At 38.4% G+C, this 19,804-nt stretch overlaps 1 protein-coding gene across 6 annotated transcripts in view; it reads left to right on the top strand.

The window, feature by feature from the left end:
• The window catches only part of LOC148031555 (proteasome assembly chaperone-like protein), a 275,937-nt gene that overhangs the window by 225,575 nt on the left and 30,558 nt on the right, over positions 1–19,804 (top strand). For 3 of the 6 annotated variants that reach the window (XM_087685101.1, XM_087685104.1, XM_087685099.1), the window contains exon 1: positions 16,675–16,807. In XM_087685101.1, coding sequence (XP_087541227.1) covers positions 16,745–16,807 — 63 coding nt within the window. In that variant the 5' untranslated portion in view covers positions 16,675–16,744. The other 3 variants (XM_087685103.1, XM_087685102.1, XM_087685100.1) reach the window with 2 other exon arrangements.

The raw sequence follows: 19,804 nt of genomic DNA, 5'->3' as shown, positions 1-19,804 counted from the left end.
AGGACATGGCCTTCCTCCAAACATCACCTCTAGCATGGCATCCATGCAACTGTCTAGATTCTTGTGTCCTAACCACTCATCTCTCGCTTCTTACCTACACTTATCGGTTTAGTTTCCCCCCTTACCAGGAATCTTTCCACACGACCCTTTAGGCCCCATTTTCTTCTGGTCTTTTGTAATATCTTTACTATCTATTAATGAGAGCTATATATAATATATAAAATGTTCAATATATCTTACTACTATATTATTTTGGTTATAGGTTCGAAAAGCCTCGAACCTCCAAAGGGCTTTCGGAATCTACCCCGTTTCCAAACCTCCCCTTTTTAATTGAAACCCCCTCTCTCACATAGTTAATCACTCAATCTCTCTTCCCCCTCCCCTTTTTAATCAAACCTCTCTCTCTCTCTCTCTCTCTCTCTCTCTCTCTCTCTCTCTCTCTCTCTCTCTCTCTCTCTCTCTCTCTCTCTCTCTCTCTCTCTCTCTCTCTCTCTCTCTTTGATTAAATTTTTTAATTTAAGTTTTCCTCCTTTTTTTGTTTTTTCTCATCTTTTAGTTAAATATTTTTCAAAGTTTTCTTTAAATTTTTCTCTCCTTTGTAATTTAATATTTTATAAGTATTTTTTAATTAATTTTTTTACATGCATAGAAACAATACCTCAATACCTCATATGACAAGCGCTCAGCTCATGCCAATGCTCAAGAGATAGAAGACTTGAAACGGCTTGTTGACAATGATTCCCCTTTCTTGAGGAAATGGTACGCTCTGAGCTTCAATGGGAGCTCAAAGGATGTTAGACTATGACAAATGCAGAGCAACGACATGTAATCAAAACATCAAAGCATGACCCAACTTATGTCTCTCCAACCTCTTATAGGGTATTGATGACCATTCGTGACCAACCCATGGAAGAACACATTTGGGGACACCCCCTTCTTAGATCGCATCCTCACCGAGGAGGAACTGCACATCGCTAGTTGCATAGACCCTGGTGACTTCTTACTTGATGTCCTCACTTATATTATATATGCAAGCATCTGTTCTCTCGATATGGACGACTATGGTAAATTAGAATATAATCCGAATTTCTATGTTTGGCTCATGCAAAAGTAAAACACTAAGATTATGTGCTAAAACCCTTCATCCTCTAACCCTTTAATCCTAGAAAAGATTCCTCTCATTTCAAGGGGAGAAGGGAATCAAACCAAGCGCATAAGGAAAGAAGTAAAGGAAAAGCACACATTAGAAACCTCAATCAATGCCTAAAAATAGAAATGGAAGCATGAAACAACTTGTGATTAAGGAAAATGTCAATACAATGAGAAATCAGTAAACTACTTAAAGGAAAAATTTACTTTCACATTTCAATGCAGCAAGTATGTAGTCGTTCCCTTATGCTTGTAATTATGCTGAAAAACAACAGAGAATGGAGAGAGAGAGAGAGAGAGAGAGAGAGAGAGAGAGAAAGAAGAAGAAGAAGAAGAAGAAAAGGAAAAAGAGGAGAGAGAGAGAGAGAGAGAGAGAGAGAGCAAGGAGATGAGAGAAAATAAACTAAAATAAAAGGCAGAGAGAGGGGAGGAAGGGAGAGAGAGAATAATAATAATAATAATAAAAGAGAGAGAGGGGGAAAGAGAGAGAGAGAATTATATAGAGGAAAGATAAATTTTAAAAGAGAGATAAAAAAGAAAAAAATTAAAGAGAGAATGAAGAGAGAGAGAGAGAGAGAGAGGATTTAAAAAAGAAAAAAAGAAGAGAGGGAGAGAGAAGGAAAAGAGAGGAGAGAGGGGGGAGAAGAAAAGGGGAGAGAGAGAGAGAGAGAGAGAGAGAGAGAGAGAGCAAGGAGATGAGAGAAAATAAACTAAAATAAAAGGTGGAGAGAGGGGGAAAAGGGAGAGAGAAAGAGAAGAAGAAGAAGAAAAGAAAGAGAGGGGGACAGAGAGAGAGAGAGAACTATAGAGAGAGGAAAGATAAATTTTAAGCGAGAGAGAGAGAGAGAGAAAAGAAAGAAAAGATAAGAGAGAGAGGGGAGAAGAAAAGAAGAGAGAGAGAGAGAGAGAGAGAGAAAAGAGAGAATATGAGCACACAGAGAGGAAATATAAAATTTAAAGAGAGAAAAAATTAAAGAGAGAATGAAGAGAGAGAGAAAAAGAAGGAAAAAAAGGAAAAATGGGAGAGAGAGAGAGAGAGAGAGAAGAAAAGCAGGGGGAGAGAGAGAGAGAATGAGAGGCTTCTCTTTCTCCCTCTTTTTAAATCAAAACTCTCTCTCTCTCTCTTCGTTAGATTAAACTTTTTAATTTAAACTTCACTTCCTTTTTTTATTCGCTTTTAATTAAATATTTAACAAATATTTTTAACATTTTCTCTTCTTTTGATTGAAATTTTTTATTTTAAAAAATCATTAAAAATTTTTAGACATAGTTTCTCACATACTTTGAGAGAGAGAGAGGGAGGGAGGAAGGGAGAGAGAGAAGAAGAAGAAGAAGAAGAAGAAGAGAGGGGGGAACACACACACACACATACACACACAAAAGATAAAATTTTAAAAAGAGAGAATTCAAAAAAAGAGAAGAGAGAGAGAGAGAGAAGGAAGAAAAGCGAGGAGAAGAAAATGAGAGAGAGAAAGAGAATAAGAAGAGAGAGAATATGAGCACAAAAAGAGAAAATTATAGAGAGGAAAGATAAAATTTAAAAGAGAGAGAAAAGAAAAAAATTAAAGAGAATGAAAAGAGAAAGAGAAAGAGAAGAAGTAGAAAAAAAGAAGAGAGAGAGAGAGAAGGAAAACAAAGGAGAGGGGGGGAAAGAAAAGGGGGGAAAGAGAGAGAGAGAGGGAGAGAGAACAAGGAGATGAGAGAGAATAAACTAAAATAAAAGGCAGAGAGAGAGGGGGAAGGGGAAGAGAGAGGGGGGAACACACAGAGAGATTTATATATAGAAGAAATATAAAATTTAAAAGAGAGAAAGAGAATAAAAAAGATAAAAATAGGAGAGAGAGAGAGAGAGAGAGAGAAAGAGAGAAGAAAATGAGAGAGAAAGAGAAGAAGGAGAAAATGAGCAGAGAGAGAGAGTTATAGAGAGAGAAATATAAATTTTAAAAGAGAGAGAGAAGAAAAAAATTAAAGAGAGTGAAGAGAAAGAGACAAGAATAAGAAAAAAAAAGGACAAAAGAGAAGAGGGAGAGAGAAGGAAAAGAGAAGAGAGAGAAAGAGAAGAAAAGCGGGGAGGGGAGAGAGAAGAAAAGGAGAGAGAGAATTTAACATTTGATGCGAGAGAGAGAGAGAGAGAGAGAGAAAGAGAGAGAGAGAGAGAGAGAACAAGGAGATGAGAAAAAATAAACTAAAATAAAAGGCAAAGAGAGAAAGAGAGAGAAAAAATTTGACATAGGGAATTGGGAGGAGAGAGAGAGAGAGAAGAATTGGGAGAAAGAGAGAAAAAAATAGACATAGGGAATTGGGAGAAGAGAGAGAGAGAGAATAAAATATTTAGAAATAGAGAAGGAAAAAGAGGAGAGAAAAAGAGGAGAAATTGATTGTCCAGCGAAGTTGCCATGTGAAAGTACGGCAACTTTGCTTGCTACTTCAAAGTTACTGCGTACCTACATATATATATATATGTGTGTGTGTGTGTGTGTGTGTGTGTGTGTGTCCATTTATTTATATATAATTCACTCTCAAACATATATAATTTATATTTATATTTACATAATTATTATATATAATATATAATTTAATAAATATAATATATATCATATATTTATGTATATACATTATATAATATTTACTATCTATTAAAGGGAGGAGCCCCTCCCGCACTCCTCCTTCCTATTGCTACATGGCGTGCAATGCTTGCCTTGCCCATTAGCATCACATCCCTGGACCCCTGCCCACCGGGCACTTGCCCAAAGACATCCCTGACTTCCTTGTACATGCACACATGTCCGCCATGATTTTCGCATGCACACCCACATGCCTCCCAACTTGCACAATATCCTCGACTTGCACATGTGCATTTCATGACTTCTGTGCCCCCATAGATAAATAAAGAAGTTATATTGACATAATGAACTTTTGTATAATAGCAAAATCAATGTTTACAATATTTTATTTTTCATATTAATATTTAACTTTGCTACTTGTTGCAAAAGGCTTGATTCATTCTCTTTTCCTTTGTTACTTTAGAAATAACTATGAGCAAGAGTATGCACTATATATATATATATATATCTCTACTCCTATCATGTCTAAATAAATTGCTTAGATTTGTTCTATCTAGGTTAGGTACTAGCAATATATTTGTAAAGTTCTTTGTCTTGAGTCTTGTCCTCACTCCTTTACAATGGGTATTCTTTTGAATAGTCTCAAACACTCATCATGCTATCCTAATTGAATTTGTTCTCTTTTTGCTCAAAATTCATTAGCTTTATTATGAGATTGTCTAAATAACTCACTTTGGAAAATTACTAAATAAAAAGTTCTCTAAGGGTGGAGAACCTTCCCTTCTCATTTGCATCAATACTACAAAACTTATTCCTCCCCTTCTCATCTAAGCAAAAACAAAATTTCTTATGCAATGAAATCACACCATTTTCATCCCAAACTTATTCAAAGTTCTGTATAGAGCTACAAGGTTCTCCTCTAGCCTTGTATTTGTCAACTTGCTTTGCTACAATTGGTTGTTCCTTGGTTGTGTTTCTTATTCCTGTCCTAATAAGTAAATTGATTGCTAGCCTAATACTTGCATCCTTAGATGAGGTGTAATCTTTGAATGAGATTGGTTACAAAGTCTAAGAAAGTAACCACAACTCTCGTATTACTCATGATCCTTTTAATGCCATCTAATTTCTCTCTTTATTTCTTGATTATTTATTTGTCTAATTTTATCATGCAACATATGGTTCTTAAAGTCAACTCTTTGAAGGTCTCAAATTACTCTTGAGTGGTTGGTTCAAGTTTACTGTGTGCTCTATAGTTCTTGGATGGCAATTAAGGTGTGCTTAGTCTCTTTGGGCAAGTCATTTGTGAAAGGTCCATGAAAGTGGAATTCATTACTCCTCTTAGGAGATCTAAGAGTTGGCATGGCCTTTTTTTATCAACGTCAATCAGTTGCTAATTTTAATTAACTATATCCATGAAGGCCTTTGCTTTCAAGTTTTGGATTAGGCTGGTTTGGGCTAGAGTTCAATGGGACTTAAGTGGTGATATGTTGGTTTACTAGTAAAGTGTATAAACAGCTCCTAAGTATGCTTTTGTTTGATTTTTCTTCAAGGTTTAGATGTTCTTTTGCTTTATTTTTGACACAAGTTGAGGGTTGTCTAGGTTAATTCCAAGCTTGTGATGATAAAGTGGCACTATTAGTTGAACCTTGAATAGTTTATTGTAGTTTGCTCATGCTAATATTCTTTAAAAATCAAGGACTTATTGAAATCCTCTCTTACAGAATGTTTGACCAAGGTTTCCATAGACTTCAAATGTCAAGTGTGTCAAGATGTTTGTATAGGTCCTTTATGGTGACTAGTGCTTTGGAGGTAACTCCACCATCTTCATTCTAGGCTTCGTTCTTCTCTTCTATTTCACTCATGTGAGCATGGGAGAACTAATTGAGGACAAGTAGAAGCAAGAGGATCTACCGTTGTTTGTGCACCTTGAATCAAATGAGGCTTCACCTCTAAAATTTGGAGAACAACAAAGATGAAGAGGTATCGGTAAGCATTCACACACACACACACACACACACACTCTCTCTCTCTCTCTCTCTCTCTCTCTCTCTCTCTCTCTCTCTCTCTCTCTCTCTCTCTCTCTCTCTCTCTCTCTCTCTCTCTCTCTCTCTCTCTCTCTCTCTCTCTCTCTCTCTCTCTCTCTCTCTCTCTCTCTCTCTCTCTCTCTCTCTCTCTCTCTCATTCGGAGTATAAGTGAAGATGTTGTATTATTGAATGATTGCCTTGATTATGGCTAATAGCTTTGACCTTACATTGCACCCTAATTAAGCATTTGTTTTTGGCTAGGGAGAGCTTTTCATGACCTTATTTATGAACATATATGTATTTTGTAGCTTTTTCTCAAAAATAAGTCACAATAACTTTTTGTTACCTTGAGATATTAGCTAATATCCATGCATTTTGCTATCTATCTTATCTTAGGGCAAGAAAATAGGTTGCTAGAGATAGACATCTTATGAAAATGCTAGGTTGATTTTTATTTGGCCTATATATTAGACTAAATGCCAATACTTGGTTCACTTTGTCACATTTTCTTCATGTTTCTACATCAAGAAAGAGTGATCATCACATATGTGAAGTATCCTTTTTTTCTTCGTATTTTTACCTCACTCACAGATATGATCTTACTTTTTATTAATCTTACCCATAATTGAGAATGCAACATATCATTGCTTATGGGGTACATTCTAGATCACCTCTCACATAGCATCTCCACATATTGTCGATGCAAAAAGAATTGCATTTTGTGACAACCCCATTCCCTCTTGGTGCCCTTTCATCCCAAGAGAAGAACACATGTAAACCTAGGGGTATGCCACATTGGCCACCTCAAAGATTCCAAGAGGTTGTTTGTAGCATGTAGAGCATATGAAAACATGAAACATAGAAGAACATGAACATATAGCATGAGCTACATCATTGGTGTGGCTAGATTCTAAAAATCACATGACCTATAAACACATTAAAAAATAATGATTTCAAGTTTCAATGAAATGAAAATGCTTGATTCACATTGATTGACTTTACTTTATCTTGAGTATTGGTGGTATGAATACTGGCAGTTTTTTGCATGTGTGTGAATCTTTAGAAGCATAAGGACATCAAGCAATCCCTTGAAAAGGAAGGCCATTACAAATCTCAAACATAGAGTAGGTACAAGGGTCAAAAATCCACCTTGTGCATGTTAAGAATTATTCATGAGCTACTTTCCATGAAGGGGTTCCTTTTCTAAAATTTTATGACCTTAGATATAATAGAAAGAATATTAACACAAGCATGTAAGCAAAAAAGAAGGCATCTCATATATGAAGGGAGAAACCCTAAGTGGAAGCACACAAGAGGAAGCAAGAGCTATGGTGGAAGGAGCAAGAGACACAGGGTATGGGAGATCCAATAGTCACAATATGTAACTTCTTTCAAATGTCGCTGAAAGAAAAAAGAATGAAGTGACAGTGATGAGCACCTGCCACCTATAATGTACAGGTGTGTAGGTACTATAAGTAGAATGAATACACAGGCAGTTAGGCACATGTGCCTTTACCCCCGATAATCTCCCACTTAAAGGTGAATGTACCCCTAATGAGGAGAGAATAAGAAAAAAGTGACAAAGTATAAATGTACATAAAGTACATTAGGATGAGGAAAGACGACATCTCATCCAATGCCCATCAATTTCTTAACAAAGGCTGAATACCCCACTAAGTGACATTTAGTGAGCAGACTTGCAGGATTTTGGTTAATTGAGATCTTGACAAGATCAATGGACTTGTCCTTAAATGACCTCTCTGATAAAGTGTTAATGCACTTCAATATGCTTTGTCTTCATATGGAAGACCGTATTCTTGGCCAACTGAATAACACTCATAGAATTTGAATACAGTGTAGGGACTACATCAGTAATACCAAGGTTTGCCACCAAATGACCTAACCAAAGAACCTCCTTGCAAGCCTCAGTGGTTGTAACATACTCTACCTCTGTACTAGATAGAGCTGTGCATTTCTAAACCCTAGACATCCAAGAAACAACACCTCCAACAAAGGTGAAGATATAGCCAAAGGTAGACTTTCTACTATCTACATGTCCTGCATAATCAAAGTTAGTGTAACCCACAACTCCTATATTCTGGCCACCATAACATATGCACATATTTTCAATGCCATTAAGGTACCTCATGATACCCTTCACGGCACCCCAACGTGCTTGCCAAGTGTAGCCATATATCATGCTACAATTCCCACTGGAAATGCTATGTCAAGACAAGTGGCTATCATGGCATACATCGAACTGCCCCCATTGCGGATGCATAACCCACTGAGCAAAGGTCAATACATAACCCAGAAGCATATAAATATCATTAACAACACATTGACAGACATAAGTGCCATGTCCAAAGCAAATGATCAAATGATCCCATTATAGGGTAACTGCATCCAATACATATTAAGAGAGTATGTGCATGGTTTCAATGAAATTAAGATCAAGCTATCCAAAGCTCTATGTAACATCTAAAATGTCATGAAAGCTCCCACTGGAATGAAGAATGAATGCAAGATGAGCAAAAGAAGCTTAATACATCAAAGGTGTAGCATCCAAGCATCCAAGATACATGTGACATGTATTCGGAAGCAAGATAGATAGCCAACCCTCAAGCCCGTAAGTCGAATCATTGAAGTACTCAAAGCATAAAGCCAATGCTCCAATACATATAACCAACCTCAAAGTTGAGCGCCAAGGCAAACCAAAAGCATATCTAGGCATATCTCAATGCCAAGCATCAATGTCATACATCAATAGACAGAACGAAGCATCTGAATAACATCCAAGAGCAAATAAGCATAAATTGTCTATGATAAAAGCTTGCTATCCAATAGTAACTAGTAGTATAATAGTGGTCAAAATTGAGAAAATACAAGCTCAAAACATCCCACAAGGCATCTAATACATTTGCAAAGCATCCCGCAAGTGTTTAATATCAAATGAGTATCAAGGGAAGCATGTACAAGCTTGCTACCTTGTTATTACAACACTTCAATGACAGTGAAATCCAAGCTATTTCGAGCTTCCAAAAGCATGCCAAGACATCAACATAACATTCCCCAATGATCCGACATCAGTGTGCAGGCATACAAGCATCAACAGAGCAATATGAAAGCCACAATCTCTACGAAGACACTGTTGCAAGTTTGTTACAGTAGGTTTATTGTTTATATTCAGTAATAACACAGTGTGGGAGCTCCAAAACTCAAGTGGCCCATGCCAAGGAGCGTGCCAGAGGTTGCCCAAGTGTCGAAGAATGCAAATGAGCTGCCAAATCACATGGATGGAGATATCTAGAAAACAGAGGCAACTTGTGCAGCTCACATTGCTATTGAAAATGATGGGGGGGAGCAATGTTGGGCTCAATGGTGCATAAACCAATGCTCAATAGGTACTGAATGATGCCTAAAGTCTTGCATTCACTATTTGTTCCAAGTAGGAGATTTCATGACATTTTGGATGTTACATAGAGCTTTGGACATTTGCCATTGAGCTTGAGCTTAATTTCACTGAGACTGTGGGACACTTACTTCATGCACATACTCTCTTGATATGTATTGGATGCAATTACCCTATAATGGGCTGATTTGATCACTTACTTTGGACTTGGCACTTATGTTTGTCAATGTGTTGTTAGTGATATTTATATGCTTCTGGGTTATGTATTGAGCTTTGCTTAGTGGGTTATGCATCCGCAATAGGTAGTTTGATGTATGCCATGATAGCCACTTGTCCTGACATAGCATTTCCAGTGGGAGTTGTGGCATGCTATATGGCTACACCTGGCAAGCACATTGGGATGCCTTGAAGAGTATCATGAGTAACTTAAGGGCATTGCAAATATGTGCATATATTATGGTGGCCAAGATATAGGAGTCATAGGATACATTGACTCTGATTATGCAAGACATGCAAATAGTAGGAAGTCCACCTTTGGCTGTATCTTCACCTTTGTTGGAGGTGCTATTTCCTAGATGTCCAGGGTGCAAAAACTGACTATGGAGTAGCATCATCTGCCACATGTGAGACCGTGTGGCTTTGAAAGTTGTTGTGAGAGCTTGGATGTTCTCAAAACCAAGTTACCCCTCTCTTATGAAATAAGAAGAGTTGCACAACCCAAGAATATGCGAGGCCTGTCCCATGTCCTTCATCTCAAAGCTATTCTTGAGCTAACCTTTCAAGGCATGTATGGGGTGGTCAACTGATGCTTAATACCCCTCTCATCACAAAACTACTTCAAGGCTTTAGATACATACTCACCCCCATTGTTAGATCGTAGGCATTTCACCAGACTAGTTCTCAACAAAAGCAAGCCAACACTAAAAGGTAGCCAAGACTTCCAATTTCTACTTTATGGAGTATGCCCAATTATCTTGTGCTTTCCCTTTGCCTTTCTCATTACGCATTTTATGGCATTGCGGCCTAATGTAACCATGTTTCCCACAATAATGACATGTTAAAGAGGACTTATGATCACGTGACTTATTGTGAGACTACCTATGAGACTTGGACTGAGGCTTCTATGAGTGTCTACCATAGCAATCATTATCGTTGTTACCATCATGTCTGCCTTTAATAGTAAGTGCATGAGAAGTGTGGACTACATCAATATTTTTATTGTCACTCTATAAGCAAAGTGCCCTCTATATCCTTGAGTTGAAAGCCACCTTCAGGAGGGTTTGCACTCATAGTAGTATGGAATACATCAAAGGGATAGCATCCAAGCATCCAATATACATGTGACATATATTCAGAAGTAAGATGAATAGCGAACCCTCAAGCTTGTAAGTCGAATCATTGAAGTACTCAAAGCATAAAGCCAATGCTCCAATACATATAGCCAGCCTCAAAGTTGAGTGCCAAGGCAAACCAAAAAGCATATCTAGGGATATCCCAATACCAAACATCAATGTAATACATCAATAGACTGAATGAAGCATTCGAATAACATCCAAGAGCAATAGATATAAACTGTCTCTAAAATAACAGCTTGCTATCCAATAGTAACTAGCAGTATAATAGTGGTCAAAAAACTGAGCAAATACAAGCTCAAAACATCCCACAAGGCATCTAATACAGGCAAGAAAATGACTTGTACTATATTCAATTTTGTTCAAATTAATTGGTACTTACACCTTTTTATATTTGCTCCTACTTCCCATCCTTTATATTTGTGGAGTATTTTGAGTAGGTCTATGAGGCTAATAACCTCCATGAAATTGGTCAACGAGAGCAAGCCTTCAGATTGTATGTATTGAATCATGTGATACATTCGCTTCAGTCATATGTACCACATCAATAGGGTCTCTTGGCCATTGTGATTCTTTATGTATGTTGCCATCATTCCTATTATTTTGTCCATGACTTTTTTGCTTAAATAGATGAATTTATCTCTCCTTGATACTTAACCCAAGACTTCATTTATACTCTTCAACATTTGTACTTTCTTTTTATTTTTGGCCATTGGAATGGTTGTAATAAAAGGATATTGTTTGTTAATAAATGGGCTATATCAAGAGTTGTACCCCTTCAATCCTTGTATTGATGGTCTCAAAATGAAGCTCAGTATGTGTAAGTAGGGCATATTTGCTGAAATTACAAGTTGCAATTGGGTAAAGGATAGTTCTAGATTAAAAGAATATACATTGCGTAGCTATCTAGGCTGTTTTCAGTGTTGACCACTTGTCAGAAAAATGGGCATAACTTTTGCTCCACAACTCCGATTGCCAAAATTCTTAGTCATAATAAAATCTTGCTTCGTCCTCTACATGTGGGGTACAAAAGTTCTATGTCGGAATCAAAATATTGTCAAATTCGATCATGGGTATACATCATACACCTATGGCTATTGAAATATAACCTATGTACCCTTCAAATACCATATAAGCATTTGTATATGATTTGTGCACCCGTAATTACGTGCAATTCTTTAGTGTTCACTACCTTATTTTACCTTGTTTTCCAATGATTTTCAATCCTCTTCTACTCTATCCTGAGTGGTCTTCCATAGTCCACCACCTGTGCTAAGGGATAAAATGGTAGATAGGGCACCTAAGTGATCTTTAAAACTTTGGAAGGTGTGCAAATTTTTTTCTAGGCCAAGTTGTGCACCCCTATGGCGTCCTAAATAGTAAGGGAGGGTCACCTCTCTTTTGTGTTACTATCTCATTCGGCTTCGACCTTTCTCCTCGGTCAGTATGTATACATGGCGGCATAGCTACTGTTCTAGAAAATAAGGATGCTTTGCATGGTTGAGATAAAGCTTTGGGGATTCAATGATATACAGGAATTTGAAAGTTGAATGAAATGAAGAGGTTTGAGAAAAGTTTACCTTTAGTAATAAGTGACTCACTGATTTACTAAACTCACCTTTTACAATTTTCTTGGGTATCTCAATATATAGGATTACAAGAAATTAATATTTAGAGATTAGATAGTCACATAAGTAATAATTCATTGAAATTTTCAGATTGGAATGTACAATCATGCATGTTTCAATTATGAAATATATCAATGACGAAAATCAAGATAAAGAGCTGAATTATCCATCATTTCACGATAGAGATTCAATCAATAATGAATGGGCATTAAAGTTCAGCATAAGTAGACTAAAATTTTCAATCAAACAAAGAGAACATACCGAATTCAACCCCTCCTTCATCAATTGGCTAAGCCTCAACAATAGGAATTGAAGAGATTAGAAACGAATAGGTGAGACCTTGTGCAATGCTTGAGATTATTGTAGCATGCTAAAATGGATCAAATGCCTTCACAATAGTTTATGGAAACTTAGTATAAGCTTCCATTAAATAAGATTCCACTTGAAGTCTTCAAATAGCTTCAACAATGCCAATCTTGAACCATTATTCCTTACAATGACTAATGAGTGATCAAATCCCCATAAATTTAAACCAATGCCTTCAATTAAGGTTGAAGATCAATTCCAAACTTCAAGAAATACTTCAATTTTTTTATTAGAAACAAGAATCAAAGAGATTTTAGAAATCCATAACTATCCAAGCATTCGAGAAGAAGGAAATGCTATAAGCCATGGTCTATTGCTTCAATGTTGGATCGATCTTTATGGAATAGACTTGCCCTTTATGCTCTGAAGTAGAACACTTCATAATCCCTATGATTAAACCAAAAATTGACCAAAATTTTGAAGAATTTCGTGATTGCCTTGTTTTCCCCCAAATTAAAGATCAAGAACTCTCTAAATCTTGTCCAAATGCTTCAATCTTGGTTCCCCATTACATGATGAAGGTTTAGAGTGGTATTCAAGAGGTATTTGAGTAAAAGCCCCATAAAAATTTCAAGAATCAAGCAAGATTTAACTTGTTGTCCATAAACTCCATTACTAGGGTTTGAGAGAAGCTTCAAGAGAAATAAATGACTCAATGTTTGAAGAATAAGATAGGAAAATTCCAAGCATTCTACAAGTGTTTAGCATCAAATGAGTATCAAGGGAAGAACGTAGAAGCTTGTTGCCCTATTATTACAACACTTAAATGACAGTGAAATCTAAGCTATTTCAAGCTCAAATTAGTCCCAAAAGCATGCCAGGACATCAACGTAACATCCCCCAATGATCCGATATCAATGTGGAGGCATACAAGTATCATTAGAGCAATATGAAAGCCATAATCTCTAAGAAGACACTGTTCCAAGTCTGCTACAGCAAGTTTACTGTTCATATTTAGCAATAATAGAGTGTGGAAGCTCTGAAACTCAAGTGGCCAATGCCAAGGAGTGTGCTAGAGGTCGCCCAAGTGTCCAAGAATGAAAATGAGAAGCAAAAATCACAAGGATGGAGCTATCTAGGAAATAGACACAGGTTGTCTAGCTCATGCTGCTATTGAAAATGATGGCAGGAGCAATGCTGAGCTCAATGGTGCATAAACCAATGCTCAATAGGTCCTGAATGATGCCTAAAAGAAGCTTTGTCAAGTCGGGTAGAGAGTAAGCAACAATGGCTACCACTTGAAGTTGGAGCATTGGCTGCCAATGACTATATGAATGCCGTAGGTATTCATCATGAGGTGAGAAGAATGCCGAGGAAGCTCCCGAGTGCAAGGGCTCTAATATCAGTTGAAGGGAGAAGCTTGAGTAGAAGCACGGAGCAAGAGGAAGCAAGAGCTATGGTGGAAGGAGCAAGAGAGCAAGAGCAAGTGACACATGATGTGGGAACTCCAACAGTCACAATGTGTGATTAGCCTTCCCTTATTCAAATGTCACTAAAAGAATAAAGAATGTAGTGACAATGATGGGCAACCACCACCTGTAGTATATAGGTATGCAGGTATTGTCGGTACAATGAATACATGTGTGGTTAGGCACAAGTGTATTTACTCCCAACAATATCATAGCATGGATTTACCAACTTCCAAATCTCCTCTTTTTCTTGATTTGAAGTTACAAAACCCACTAATGCTTTCCCTTGTAAACATAAGGATGTTGGTCCCTTGCACCAAAACCTCAAAAATGTAGTGGCATCCTATTTGTTCATTGTTTGTAGCAAAGGGGCTTACAAAAGTAGAGGACTTAAGCAAGGCTTAATAAGCAAGTGCCTTAAGCAAGAGCGTTGAGAGCTTGAGATGGAGTAGAAAATGGAATATCGACGGTAGTGAAAGAGGGTTTTTATTTATGATAACATGAAAGTACTCATAGTATGCTAATTGATAAGGTGGAAGCACTTGCAAAGAATAACATGAAGTTGAGAGAAAGTGCCATAACATTTGTCCAATGAACCCCACAATTTCTTCGTTCATATGTGCCTCTTATATAGGCAAGTGTAAAGTCACCTTGCTTGGTTATGAAATGCTTTCTAGATCTCCTCTTACATACACCCTCACAAAAACATTAGTGCAAAAGGGTGCAATGTTTTCTAAGTTACATCTTGAAATGATACAAAAACTAGATCATAAGCTCAAATTCCATCCATTCAATTGGGCACATTGGTGATACTTCAAGAAAAAATAAGCGAAAGAAGACAAACATATCTATTAATAAGTTGATAATTTTACTTTGAATTCATTTAATAAACTTGGATGAAAATCTCCCTTACATAATGTGATCGCTATACTCATGCAAATATTTTGTTAAAACAAAAACCTTTTCTAGAATGCATTCCTTCTTTTAGACTTGTTGGTTATGGCATGTAATTTGTTTTCATTTATAGTTAGGAACAAAGATGTACGTGGTTAATTATTGTGCAGAATAATGAAAACAACATACTACATGAAAGATGATGAGCACATATGTATGCATTTAAAAGAGTGACTATTTCATAGTAGTACTTTGAAATATGTAACCCTAGTATAGTCAAATCTCAAAGAACCCTACTATGGCTTGATCTTCCTCCATCCCATTTAAAAACTCTTTTTGGCAAGAAATATAAAGCCTTTAACTTTGTGTTAGGCCTAGGGGTGCTCTCCTTGGAATCCCATCTCATAGCTCAATGCATTGTGCCTTGAGTTGCCGCTAGCTTAACTACTTTATCTAATTCAAAGGATGGATCCACAAAGGTTACCTTTTTGCCATTTGGGTAAGGCTATATTAAATATGTAAGTACAAGCCTTTCTTTGCTTCTCTATTCACTGAGAGCTCCTTAGTCCATCTGCCTTTTCACGCATCGTAGTAATGGATTTTCCAGTGGCATCATGGTTGGTTGGTGAGCTTTCTCATCATCACATGAAGATGATGCTTCCTCTTTCTTAAGGATATGGATAGCTCTTGGAACAAGTGTGGACTACTTTTCACTTGATGATAAAGTGGAAGAACTTGTCTTTTCCTCTAGTATGTGTGGAGCTCCTTAAACACCACATCACAACTTGCTGTGATCTTATTTGTTTCTTGCTCATACAATTTATTATTTTGCTCATCACTATAACATTAGAATGGACATTTGATGCTTTTTTATTTTAACTTATTCCACTTATTGTTTAGAACATATGTATAATATTCATATCGAAAAGTTTTAAAGTGAGAGATAAATGGTTTCTTACCAATTCACACTTCATGATGTACTTTTTCATTGGGAATGTTGATGGCAACCAAAAATTAAGAAATAATCATGCGGTCCACATATTGAAAAAAGATACGTGACTGAGGGGGCTGGCCAACTTCTTGAAAAAAGCAATGTATATGGAATGTGTAGCTCTAGTTGAGAATGTAGACTATGTTATTGATAGCTTCGGTCAAAATTGGTTAGATAATCCCTTTCTCTTAAGCATATACATTGCCGTTTTCACAATGGCACGATTTCGACATTCAACAATACCAAACTATTGAGCTATATGAGGCATTGTCAATTTGAAGCTTGATCCATTACTTTTGTGAAAGTCTTCAAACTCAAAAACCAATAAATAATACAAGAATTGCTATGGTGTTGAATCTAATGACAGTGGTACATACCTTGTCAGAATCAAGGACAACCTTCTTTGCCCGACCTTGTACTTTTCCTCCATAGTTTTTTATAGGATTGGGGCCAGAATCTCGGACACCACTTGGGGATTAGCTTCGATTCTAAGCATAATATCTTCATTTGTGTAAATAGATTTCTCACCTAATTTTCCACCTTGTGTGATTGATGGCTCTTGGTTTTAATTGCCACCATCTATCTCCAAGTCCTGTCTCCCTCTTGTGGGAGCTCCTGTGATCATCTTTTGTAGTAGATGAAGCTTCATTTTCATTCATGCTTTCTTGACGACATTCTCCTTCGATATCGCTTCCACTGTGTGAATCACCTAGCAAGCTTACTCTCATGCATTTCCTTGCACGTGCCATGAATATGTGGTGAGTAAAAGGCTTCAATGACGGCACGTGTGATTTTAAGATAACTAATTACTGATTAACCAACTATAATTTAAAGCTCAAGATTCATCAACCTTATTGTTTGAAGGGTTTTAAAGAACCATTGCAATTCATTTTACACTAAACCTCGGTTTTGGGGGGGAGAGAGAGAGAAGGAGGAGCTTCGATTCTGTACAAAATGATGACGACTGAACAACAACGACAACAACAACAAGAGGATCAAGAATCTCTCAGACAGCAGGTACTCTCCCGATTTGCAGAAATGCTGCGAAAGCTCCATCTGAGAGTCCAATGTAGCCAAAGCCAAGGCTCCTGCTCAAAGCAGAGGTGGAGAAGAAAGGGCCAACTTGGACCACTATCACCCGGAGGTGTGGGATAAGGGGTGCTGAATGAGGAGTTGATGACACCATGAATTAGGAGGAGGATTTTGTGGTACATAAACAGATCCTGAAGATAGCAACTAACCAGCACTCCGATGCCAGCTTGTGTAGAGATTAGTGTGAAGGTGGTCGATCAGGTACGTGGCAGACAGGAGCAGCAAAACACAGCTTTGTTTGGTTGAGAAAATGATATGGTAGGGTGTATTTGACAATAGCAGCATTGTCCAGTCTCTAGGACAGCAAAATACAGCTGTGAGCAGTTGTTTCGACAACAGGGAGCTGTATGTGGTGAATGGACATCACGGAGACCAGTCAGTTCTGCTGCAAGTCTGTGTTTGAGGCAGCGGCGTCATGTCAAAGTAGTAGGACATTAACAGGGTTGCCAAGGTAGCAAGGCAGCAACATCTACCTCTAGCAATGACCATGGTAGCTTGAGATGGTGTTGAAGGCTGGGGGCGATTGGAGCTGAAGACAATCCGGTTATAAAAATGTAGAGTTTGGAGATAAAAAGTGATCATGCCTTTGGTTTCCTTAAGTAGAACTTTTTGAGCCAATTGTCGTATCAAAACTTTTTATGTTTCAGGTTTAATTTAAATATAAAGAATTGCTTTTTGGAGCTATATCATCGATATTGTTCCTCTTTGAAAGGGATGAGAGATACGAGGGAACCACCAAAGGAGATGATGGGGGATGGAACAGAACTTGTGGAATAGGTGGTGCATAGTCGAGAGTGGGTGTGACTATGAAAGATTGCCTTGGAGGAGCTTGTACAATGAAAGGGGAGTGGAGCTTGTAAAACCCTCTCTCTTGCCAACGTGTTGCTAAAATTGCTCCTAAAGAAGAATCCTCCATAAAGATAGCTTGCTTAGTGAAGACAACTTGGGTACCAGGTCTAGTAAGGCCATGAATTGAGAGGAGTGGAAATTCCAAATTTAGAACATGTAGAACTCCTGTAAGAGAGCTTGATGGACGGTCAGGCAATAGCGGCAAAGTACCAACACCACTAATAGGCACTGAACCAATTACCTTTTGATGGACAAAGATACTGCAACAAATCTCCTCGAGGAGTCATATGACACCACTATTCATGAGGCAAAGTCTCTCTGAAGATGAGACAACCATGAAGAAGACTCCTCCATCTCATGGATGTGAAGAAATACAAACTCATGTGTAATAGGTGATGAAGTAGAGAAAGGCTCAGATGTTTTAGCTCTATTCTTCGCTCTCGAATGAAGGTGAGGGTATTTTTTCCAACACCTTTCCTTGAGATGGATACCCTTCCTAAAGTGTGGGCATTTAGGCTTCTTTGAATCAGTGTCACACTTGAGAAAGACTTAGAACGTTTAACCTTCTTTTTATTCTCATTCTTGGCCTTTTTATTCTTCTTGTTGCCCCCTCCCAACCGTGCAGTAAAAGCCTTAGTAAGGTTGGATCCACGGTCACCAATCTCTTTAAGTCGCTCTTTGTGCTCCAAAACAAGCCGAGCTAGCTCTTTTCTTAGAAGAATTTCTCAAACCTTGGAGGTAAGTCAGTTGGTGTAGAAGACATCATACCTGAGAGATGGTAACTCAGTAAGAAGAATCATTGCCATGTCCTTCAATGAGATCGTCTTGCCAAGGGATGCAAGCTCATCTTGTATATTCTCCGTCTTGTTGATGTGATCTTGCATAGAAGGGGAATCATCAAGTGTGAGAGCATACACAATTTTTTCTCTACGGTGATATGGTGGGCAAAGTGTCAGAGATCATAGCCTGTTTTCAGGCAGCAGCACAGCTGGTCCAGCAGTCGGACCAGCTGCACAGTCCAGCTGCACAGTCGGACTGCCACGTGGCAGTCCGACTGCCTGCAACCGATTTTTATCAGGCTGCGCCCTATTTTGGCGCCCAATTCCAGGCAGTTTTTCGCCTATTTATTGCTGACGTTTTCAGCAGTCTGGCGATCATTCTCTGTCGCAGATTACAGACCGGTGCCATGCAGATCTCTGTCTCTGTTCGCAGATTTCAGACAGCAGACAGTGCAGACTGCAGCAGACTTCGAGGTGGACAGCAGGTCGCATCGTCGAGGTGGAAACACGCAGTCCAGCGCACTGCGCCCGTGTATATCTTTGTATTCAGCATTCTTTATACAGCAGATCTTCAGTGTACACTGTCTCTTTCTCTCCCTTCTCTCTGTGCGTTCTCTCTCTCTCAGTCCTACGCTTCCGCACCGCTGCACTCTGACATGGTATCAGAGCAGTGTTTGAGGGCTGACTGAGCGCAGAATCAACCTGAAGAGGAGTTTCCATCGCGACACAAATTTGCGTTTTTTGCGTTTAAGGGCAGACTGGAGGGCTGCGCCTTGGAACAAGGCTGAAACGAGTGTGGGTGCACAGGAAAGGAGTACAGGTGGTGGATTTGCTGCTGTTTACTGCTATTTGACACGGAGAAAGTTTGAGTTTTCAACCTAAAAGTGCAGGTTTTGCTTTTTCATCGCCTCCGGCGGGTGAAGAAGCTTCGGGACGCAGAAGAGCCTTAGCAGGCTGAGTTTACCCAGTCAGAGGGGGCTGCTTTTGCGTTTGAGAAGGCATTGCAGGTGAAGATGTCTACAGAGATGGACCTGGAGTTCCAGGCGATTATGGACCGGAAGGTGCCTGTCCTACCGGCTCTTCCTACAGATCAGAAGCTCGACGGCGACAACTACCGCATTTGGCGCGTTATGATGTTGGCCATTCTGGAGTCCTATGATTTGGCGGAGTTGGTACAGGAAGATATTGACCGGCCTTCGGTAAGAGATGAGTCCAAACTCTCTTCCGATGCTCGTGCGGAGTTGGCCAGGGCCCAGTCTCATTGGGACAAACTGAATGCCAGGATTCGATCCTT

This window comes from Lygodium microphyllum, chromosome 9 (genome assembly GCF_053477565.2).
Source record: "Lygodium microphyllum isolate KBCC chromosome 9, Lygodium_microphyllum_v1.1.10, whole genome shotgun sequence".
Lineage (NCBI taxonomy): Eukaryota > Viridiplantae > Streptophyta > Polypodiopsida > Schizaeales > Lygodiaceae > Lygodium > Lygodium microphyllum.
This window is presented reverse-complemented; position numbering and strand designations above follow the sequence as displayed.